The sequence below is a fragment of the Gekko japonicus genome, unplaced genomic scaffold (genome assembly GCF_001447785.1).
Source record: "Gekko japonicus isolate JY-2015 unplaced genomic scaffold, Gekko_japonicus_V1.1 scaffold2065, whole genome shotgun sequence".
Taxonomy (NCBI): Eukaryota; Metazoa; Chordata; class Lepidosauria; order Squamata; family Gekkonidae; genus Gekko; species Gekko japonicus.
Genome location: NW_015173198.1, coordinates 158,973 through 168,614, shown reverse-complemented (window position 1 = coordinate 168,614; position 9,642 = coordinate 158,973). Strand labels below are relative to the sequence as shown.

The following is a 9,642-nucleotide window of genomic DNA, read 5'->3' as shown; positions in this document are numbered from 1 at the left end:
AGATAGCCAGAAATAATTCCCCCCAAATCCCCACACATCCCAGAGTTGAACACCCGTAATGTCAAGTCGCTAGTCCCTCTTGTCGACTGTCCTAGTAGTAAATTGCCAAGTCTGTACGGTCATCGACGGAGACTGCCACTGCTAACTAGTATTAAAGCTGAAGTTTGTCTGAAGAAAGGGGAGCATTCTAGATGAAAAACGCCAGTGTGCTCTCCCCACCCCGATGAAGATGTTTTAGGGATAGCTGACCACACACAGCCCAATATTGCATAGATAACATTCTGTGATCCCCCCCCCAATTAATAATAATCATACCCCATGCATTGTTCTTCTTTCCTGTCTCCTTAACCTGCCTTAAGCCATATCCCATCAGATCTCGGAAGCTAAGCATGGTCAGCCCTGGCCAGTATTTGGATGGGTGACCTCCAAGGATACCAGGGTTGTGACACAGAGGCAGGCAATGGCAAACCACCTCCGAAATGTCTCTTGCCTTAAAAAAACAAGTCTAGCTTGCCACCTACTGGTGCATAACGCTAAAAGAGCTAGAACTTCTGACAGCCAGACAATCTTAGAATCTCCTGGCTATACTACACACACTGCCATATTATTATTATTATTATTATTATTATTATTATTATTATTATTATTATTATTATTATTATTATTATTATTATTATTCTGCCTTAAAATCTCAAAATGCAAAAAAGTATTTTATTGAGCTCCCAGACGGAGGAAATGATTATCAACAGGCATCATGGCTTCAGTAATGTCTCTCTTAGGGACTGGCATGAACTGGCTTGCAAAACTTTGCTCGTGACAACTTTTGGCAGGTTCGTGGTTTACAAACTGAAGTTTGTGAACTGCAGCCTGGCCTCAAACCTCCATGAACTTTTAAATTGGTTTGTGAGGGTTCATGGGGAGCAAAAATCAGGGGCCAACCCCCTGCTTTCTCCTCCCCACGAAAGCTGCCCAAACAGCTGAGTCGCGGGGGCAGCCTGCTCCCAAGGCTCAGCTGTTTAGAGCCCAAATCACCTGAGCTGCCAGAGCAGGCTGCCCATGGCACAGCTGTTTGGGGCACGAACCTCACGAACCCAGTTCAGTTCATATGCAAGCCAACTGCATTCACGGTTCGGTTCATGGTTTGCCCATCCCTAGTCTCTCTACCAGCCAAAACTGATTTTATAACTAATGGCAGAGAAGGACAGCTACTTTGTAGAGCTGGCAGCTAAGCACTATCTTTCCCCTGGTTTATCTGTTAGAAGCCAAATAAAAGGACTGCACTAAACACACCTGCAGCTAAAACCTGGATCAAACTTACCATGCTTACGTTCAAAAATTCATAGATATCGAAGAGATGTTCTAGGCGCAGTGAGGTATAAATCCCTTTGTTCTCTTTGCAGTCGCTACAGAAACAGGTAATGGACACATTCATTAGGGAAACCAATTTTAAACAGGAACATTTGCCACTAAAAAGCTGGGCAGAGTTTAAGATGCCCGATGTCGAGATCCATTTCTCAGGAATAACAACATCCACGTTATTTTCCCAGCAGCCATTTCCATCGCCACCTTCTTTCAAAGGCCCAAGAACTTTGTATAACCCAGCACAGCAACAGAGACCGGCCATCCGAAGGGGAAAAGGCTAGGATTCTGCTGGACACATCCAGGTGTCCTCTGGATAGCAGCTAGAGACTAATACATACATTTCTCAGAACAGTCGCAACAGAGCTTTGTGTAAAAGCTGCCATCAATTAATTCTGCAATTAATGAAATACGTTCAACTGCAGAATAAAAACATGCCCCCTGATAAGTAAGGCTGACTACCAAAGGTACCCAGATGTGGGACCCTAGAAGTAGACTTGCCATCCTCCAGGTGGGGCCTGGAGATCTGCTTCTACAATTGATCTCCAAATGACAGTGACCAGTTCTCCTGGAGAAATTGGCTTCTTTGGAGGGTAGACTCTGTGGCATTGTATCCTGCTGAGATCCCTCCCCTGCACAAACCCCCACCCTCCCTAGGCTCCACCCCCAAATCTCCAGGAATTTCCCTGAACAGGGCTGGCAACTCTACTTATAACCATCTCTTGACATTCAGTTGATTAAGATGAAAGGGGGGGAAAGTGTATGCATGTAACACAGCCCTGATGTCAGACCCCTGAGTTAATCCACTCTTAGTCCAATAGTCTTTAAAGAAAAGCTTTATTAAAACAGAGATTTGGATATGCACAAGAGAGAACTCTTGTTCAGACTAAAGGACAGATCAAAGGTTTAAGCATTGTATAGGCAACAAGTTAGTATCCCATGATGCACTGGTCATGTAGTGGGCATTCACCCGCTGCTCCCCCTCATTCACTCCCCCCCCCTTCATACTACTGAACACTACAAAGTTTATTATCTAGCAGCAGATGTTCCTCCAAGAGTGAGATGTTCATGATGGCCAGACCCTTGGGGTTGTTCTCATGGGAAAATGTTGCAAGCAAAGCTAATCTAACTCCTTTCACACATACACACAGATCTATGGCTTCACACCTGCCCCTTCCATCCTCCGGAATTTTATGACAGAGAGGGCTAGACGTGAACGGCTTGAAAAGGAAAGTAAACTACAAAGACAACCAGCCGAGCCCGATTCTGACACCCGGCCACTCTGAAAATGAAAGGCAATCCTGGGAAGCCCTGGTTTCATTTACTGAAGATATTTATAGCCCACGTTCCTCCCCAGGTGGAGCATGTTCTGTCCCTGCAGGACCCCTTCAGCCAGGCAGGCGTTTCTTGTTGCCCTGATTAACAAAAAAATGCTTCCAAGCAGCAAAATCGGACAAGAGGCAGTTTGTTTGTTGCTACACAACGCTTAAGATATTTTGCTTCTGGAGGATGCCTCTGCCTTGGCCCCACCTCGCCCATCTGGTCTACTTACAATTTCTTGCTTTCAAACTGCTAGGCTGGCAGGAGTCAATGGAGTTAGAGTGGGGTCATTCTGCATAGGACTGCACTGTTAAGGGCCATTACAGACAGTTGGCAAAATCAAGCAGTAAAGATTTTTCTAGGCTGTACCCCTTCCTGTTGCTTGTCTATGGGTGAGTTCCAATTTTGAAAGTTCCTCCATGTTTGAATATTTCTCCCGTGTGGTAGATGAAAGCAAAGTAGTGATGCCAGCCTCCAGGTGGGGCCTGGGGACCCCCCAGAATCACGGCTCATCTCCAGACAACAGGGATCAGTTCCCCAGGAGGAAACGGGTGCTCTGGGGGGTGGGCTCTGTGGCATTCTACCCCACTGAGGTCCCCTCCCCTCCCCAAGCCACACCCCTTTCGGGTTCCACCCTCCGAATCTCCAGGTATTTCCCAACCCAGAGCTGTTAACCCTACCCAGAAGGAAGGGTTGTACACAAACAACACAGACACAACCTTCCTTCTTCCATCCCTGTGTCAAATATCCTGAAACCGAAAACCAAACAAAGTTGGCATCAACTCTGACTTTCAAGATGGCAACTAATTTTGCTTTCCTTCCCCCTAGTAAATATTCAGCTCAAATGAAGCTGCTACACTGCTTGAACCTGAACCATGTATAATATTTGATAAGTCTTGAATGTGCTTATTCTCCAAAGCCATTTGGACTCTAAGGGTTACTATATTTAAAATAACATTTGAAATTCCCCAGTGGAATGAAGGGGGGGGGGGATTAACAGCGACCTTCCCTTCTCCTAACAAGTGGCGGCTTGCATTTTGCCATCTGCACATTTTGTATTTGATGAACCATTTCCTCCAACAGGGCACTGGAGATTTTAAAATATGTAAATCTTGTATTTCGCTAATTAGTCAGTTTCATAACCAGACAGTTGAGAAATTACAACGCCTACAGTCAGCCAACAGCGCTTTCCAAAAAGACAGGCACTTTCTCATTTAAGTTGAACACTGTAATCCTACACACAAATCAAGAGGACTCAAGCAGCGAAAATGAGCACAGCAGATAAATCCAGTTCTTTGGTCAGCATTTTGAATGTCTTCCAAGTTATACAACAAGATGTCATGAAAGTTTTCATTTCACACAATTGCTCTAATGCTGTGTGTACCACGACACTTGTATGTAGACAGCATGTAATGGTCATAAGATCAATACTGCAAGTTTTCTCTCATTACAGTTGGGAAGCGGATGCATATGTGTAACCATGGTGTGCTTTGTACGCCAACCTCAAGAGTTCAATTCAGTTTGTCCAGAAAGGTAAACCAGATAGGCCAGCCCCAGATTCATAAAGCTCCTTCCTGTGATTTTTGTATGAGTATGAGAGACCAAAGGAAACAGGAAGAAATGCACTAAAGAAATTATAACGTGTACTCTATATGAAAAAAAAATGAAAGTGATATAATAACAATAAAGCAAATCTTCATAGATGAAATCCTATCTTCATACTACTTTACTTGTTAACTAAACTTTCCGGAATTGCATTCCGTTTTGTTGTAGACACTTCTGAGCAGTATGTGTTCTTTTCTTAACAATATTTTCTCATCTGTCTCGTAAGATGACATTTTCTTCATAAGGAATTTCAAACTACCATTAATGGTATTTGCTCAATACATCTCTCCTGGGCAGTTGCAAGCAATTTGTCATCTGCTCCGGAGAGATGTATTGAGCAAATACCTTTATGGTAGTTTGAAATTCCTTATGAAGAAAAGATGAGAAAAGAGACAGATGAGAAAATATTGTTAAGAAAAGAACACACACTGCTCAGAAGAAGTGTCTACAACGAAATAACGCAATTCCAGAAAGTTTCGTTAACAAGTAAAGGAGCATGAAGATATGATTTCATCTATGAAGATTTACTTTATTGTTATTGTCACTTTCAATTTTTTCATATAGAGTACACTTTATAATTTCTTTAGCGCATTTCTTCCAGTTTCCTTTGGTCTCTCATACTCATACTAGTGACTGGACTCTGATCTGTATAATTTGTGATTTTTGTACAGCAGAACAGTTAATGGGAAATATGCACATCTATCCTATGAAGCCAGGCCTCTCTTGGGCCCATAGAAAAAGAATCCCCCTGCTCCTCTGGACACCCATTTGAAAGACACAGGAAAAGATACTCACCAACCCACATACATGGGAAGGATAGAAAAGCCTCTCCGGGAATCCATAATCACTCATTTTAACCTTTTGCTGAACTGGAACATTTCAAGTCAAGCTAAGAATCAAAAACAAGCGATTATGGATTCCTAGTAGAGTTTCCAGCCATGACTGAACTCCCAGGATTAAAAGCATCACGCTGCAAAAGGAAGCAAGCGAGATGCCTGGATTTTGGGGGAGGGTCCCAAAGCTGTGGGGCAGGGAATTCTCCTTGCTGTATCCCCATTTTTCTCCCTTTGCAAAAGCCCCATGAATCCTGCATACTGCAGGCTTGCACAGGGACACACACTAAAAATAAGGAAGACACTGGCCATCTTCTTCTTACCCAGTTACAAAAAACTCTGAGCACGCGAAGGAAGCCTTGCTTCCTGTTTACCGGTTAGGTCTACGGACCCATGGGGGCCACAGGTTTACACACCCCTGTCAGTTTTCAAGCAATCTCATGCACGCAAAATGGTGAATATTGTCAAAGAAAACAAAATTAGAATACAAAAACTTGAAAGAGTTACCTGTAAACTTTTTCAAATGTCAAGTTAATATTTGGATTTTTAAGAATTATGCCAGAGAGATAGTGTTTCCAGTGCCAATTCAGCAAGTAGGGAGTGTCCAGAATCTGGAACACAAGAGAACAGAACACGATTTAAACTTTCTCCACATTTTAACCCTGGGAGCTTCAATTACTCACGAAATCTAAACATCTCTGCTAGAGTCTTCCGTACAGTAATTTCTCCCCTCTTTTTTAAGGCTGTGAACTGAGCCTTGATGCGTTGATTACAGAATTTCCCTGAAGTCCCCCTTAGATTCTTATGCAAGAAGAATAAGATGTGATGCTGTCATCTGTCACTGCTCCTCATAATGTTTAGGCAGATAGCAATTTATCACAGTGTTGTACAGTACAATTTCCTCAACTGTTGCTGACAAAGGGAAGTAAGCATGCAGAAACTTTTTTCAGAGGAAGGTGGGAGAAGAAAAAATCTTCCCTGGAGTGGCCCCTGTCCAGGATCATGGGCTCTTCTGCATTCTCATTTTCTTCGCTTTTGTGTACTTATGGCTTTGGGGCGCTCTTCTTTTCTGTGCATGTTTTGCTCCCTCTAGTGGTCAGTTTGATATTACATTACTGTATGTCTGACCAGGTAACAGCAGCTACCTCTGGCTTGTTGAGTGCTGAAGTTACAAAGCTTGAAGTGGTGGGCAGTACAGAAAGGAAAAAGGAGGGAGATGCTACAAGGAAGAGATACCAGCAAAAGGTGGACTTCTCTGCTCAACTGCTCTTTCTTCTGGAATATGGCCTTAGCACTCAGCACTCGCTAGTCTCTGCTTAATGGCAACTAGCAGGGGAGAGCCCAAGAGTGCACACATAAAGCTGCTTTATTCTGAGTCAGACCATAGGTCCATCAAGGTCAGTATTGTCTATGTAGACTGAGAGTGGTGCTTCAGGGTCTTTGGTGGATGTCTTTCTCATCACCTACCACCTGGTCCTTTTAACTAGGACTGAATCTGGGACCTTCTGCATGCAAAGCAGAAGCTCTTCCACTGAGCTATGCCCTCTCCCCTAGAACTGCAACACTTCCTGCAGGGTCATAATTTGTAGTACTCGTGAATTCATTTTTCTCCCCGTTGCCAATTTCGGCTCTCTCCCCCTCAGGAAGAACACTTAACATTTCCCATCCTTACTTCCCAACTACAAACCACTTACAGATGGTACAATGTACAGGTAAGTGACTGAATCAGTAACTGCAAGGTCAGAGCTTTGATCTCACCTATAACACAAACTTCACAGATGATGCTAAACAAGCACCCACCCAGCCTTAACCCTACATGTGCAGTATGGGCATAACAACAATGACCTACTTTTTAGGACTGATGCAGGGATAGGGTTTTTTCCCACACTCTCATTTTCCCTGCTTATAAGTTCCTGTTTCTTTGGGGGGGTTTGTTCCACAATGTTTTGCTCCCTCTAGTGGTCAATTTGATATTTCACTGGTTTATGACTGGCATATCTTCCCGTGGACTTAAACTGCAGGTTTTTATGCGAGGAATAAATCGATGTAATATCAAATCAATCACTAGAAGGAGCAAAACACATGTGGAACAGACACCCCCTCCCAGAGAAACAGGAACTTACAAGCAAGGAAAATGAGTATGTGGAAAAGCCCAATAAGACAGTGTCTATAAAGTGCCTTAAATGCAAAGTATCATCATTTTCATCAACATGTATGCAGAATGTATGGACAAATAAAGTGTATCACTACAAGGGAAAGATGATAAAGTATTTCAAGAAAGATGGGCTAAGGTATATAAATGGATAAAGGAAAAGAATAAATAATAGACTCAAGAATATTATTCACGTAAATACTAAGATATGTATGATTGTACTTTGTAAAATTGAAAATAAACATTATATTAAAAAAACATGTATGCAGAGACAGGTCAATTTTAGAATCAGATATGGAGAATGGTGTTTTGTGGTTGGATCACTTAATGATCTGGAGGACCTTACTTTGAATAATGTCTTGTCTTCAAAGGGCTCGCAGACCAACTTCTCCACATTTCCACCCGCAACAAATGCGACCACTACTATCAGCATCAGAGCCCAGGCAAAGAGGAAGCTGAAGCCCACGCCCCTGAAGGACACCAAACAAACGGAGCTGCTTGAGACAAAGGCAAACTGATATCCAAGTACCAGGATATTATCATGACAACATGGAGAAAACCAAGCACTTGAGGGAAATAAGTTTAAGAGCAGCATTTGCATTGCAAGTGAAACAGCTGTTATACAAACCCCAAAAGGTGAACATGAAAAACAGATGGTGTTTACAAATGCCACATCAAGCCAACGTTAAGCCTGAACATCCATGAACTTGGTTTGTTGCCCACGCACCCTCTCAAATGGAGTGCAATGAAGGAATCCAGGCTGAAAACTAACTGGTTACCTGCTATGTAGGGTTCCCTCCACAAACTGGGATTTAAAACCTGAATTAAACCTTAGTTTAAAATCCTGGTTTGTGGCGAGAGAACTTACTCTAGTTAAGCTGCATATTTGCATCCATATGTCACAGGTAAAAACAGGTTGCTTACCAGTAACTGGTGATCTTCAAGTGGTCATCTGTGCATTCACACCAATGGGATCTAGTGCACCTGTGCTGGATCTGCCGGTGCCTAGTAAGCTCTCTTACAAGGATTTTCGTGCCTGTCCCAACTGAGCATGCTCAGGAGCCCCAGTGAGCATGCCCAGAAGGGCAGGCACGGACATCCCGCCAGTTCCTACCAACCGCCGCGCATCAATCTCCTAACAAAACAAGTAGAAGAAGACAGCAGCGGGGCAGGAGGGCGGGTGGTGTGAATGCACAGATGACCATTCGAAGATCACCAGTTACTGGTAAGCAACCTGTTTATCTTCTTCGTGGTCTCTGTGCTTCACACCAATGGGAGATTAGCGAGCAGTAGCCTACCTGGAGGCAGGTGCTGTCAGGTGTTTACTGCTTAGCCGATGATAAAACCTAACCCTAACCCTATCAGACCTACTATCCACTTGGATAGACGTTGGGCAGTGATTGGGGTGCCCATATGGGGTGTGACGTATGAGACAAACAGCCTAGGGGTTTGTCTGGTAGAGCGTGTCCTATTCAGGTAGAAGAGGAGGGCCCGCTTCACGTCTAGAGTGTGCATAAGTCTGTCTTCCTGTGATTTTGGGTCGGGATAAAAATCAGGGAGGAAGACTTCCGACTGCAGATGGAATTCAGAGACCACATTGGGCAAAAATGAAATGTCCGGCACCAGGCAGACGCCATCCGGAAGGAAGGACAAGTATGGTGAGTCATGACGGAAGGCCAGGAGTTCACCGACTCGCCTGGCCGAGGTGACGGCGACGAGGAATGCAGTCTTCCACACCAGGAGCTTCAGCTGACTGGTCCCATAAAGCTATTGGAGCTTTGACTGGAGGGTATAAACGTAGCAAACCCTTCAGGAAACGTTTGGTAATGGGATGGGAAAACAGGGTGCAACCATCAATTTGAACATGGAAGGCCGATAACGCGGCCAGGTAAACCTTCAACGAGGAGTGGGTAAGCCCCGAGTCAGCCAGGGATAGGATAAACGTAAAAACCTTATCAAGGCCAGCAGTTGTGGCTGTAAAGGCGTCAGTGTCCAAAAAGGAACAGAAGCGTTTCCACTTGTAATCGTATGACTGACGTGTGGACGCTTTACGGGAGTTCATGAGGACCTCAATCAAACGAGACGAGAACGCCGGGCCTGTATCCGCCACGCAGTCAGCTTGAGCTGCGGAAGGTTGTGGTGGAGCACAGGCGACTGAGACAGGTGGAGCAAGTCTGGAGACAGTGGGAATTGGTGATACATCCCGGCCGACAGTTCCAGGACCGTGGAGAACCACGGCTGCCTTGGCCACCAGGGCGCTATGAGGATGACGTCTGCGTTTTCCTCAAGAATCCTCCTGACCACTCTGAGGAGTAGGGGCAGGGGGGGAAACATGTAGAGGAACGAAGTGGACCATGGGTAAAGGAGGCCGTC

The 9,642-nt window shown here is 44.4% G+C and overlaps 1 protein-coding gene across 2 annotated transcripts in view; it reads right to left on the bottom strand.

Moving 5' to 3' along the window:
• PROM1 (prominin 1) overlaps positions 1–9,642 on the bottom strand; it is a 139,224-nt gene that overhangs the window by 41,026 nt on the left and 88,556 nt on the right. For both annotated transcript variants that reach the window (XM_015422650.1, XM_015422651.1), the window contains 3 exons: positions 7,616–7,739; positions 5,625–5,728; positions 1,319–1,403 (listed from right to left, as the gene is read on the bottom strand). In XM_015422650.1, coding sequence (XP_015278136.1) covers positions 1,319–1,403; positions 5,625–5,728; positions 7,616–7,739 — 313 coding nt within the window. The remainder of the gene's footprint in view (positions 1–1,318; positions 1,404–5,624; positions 5,729–7,615; positions 7,740–9,642) is intronic.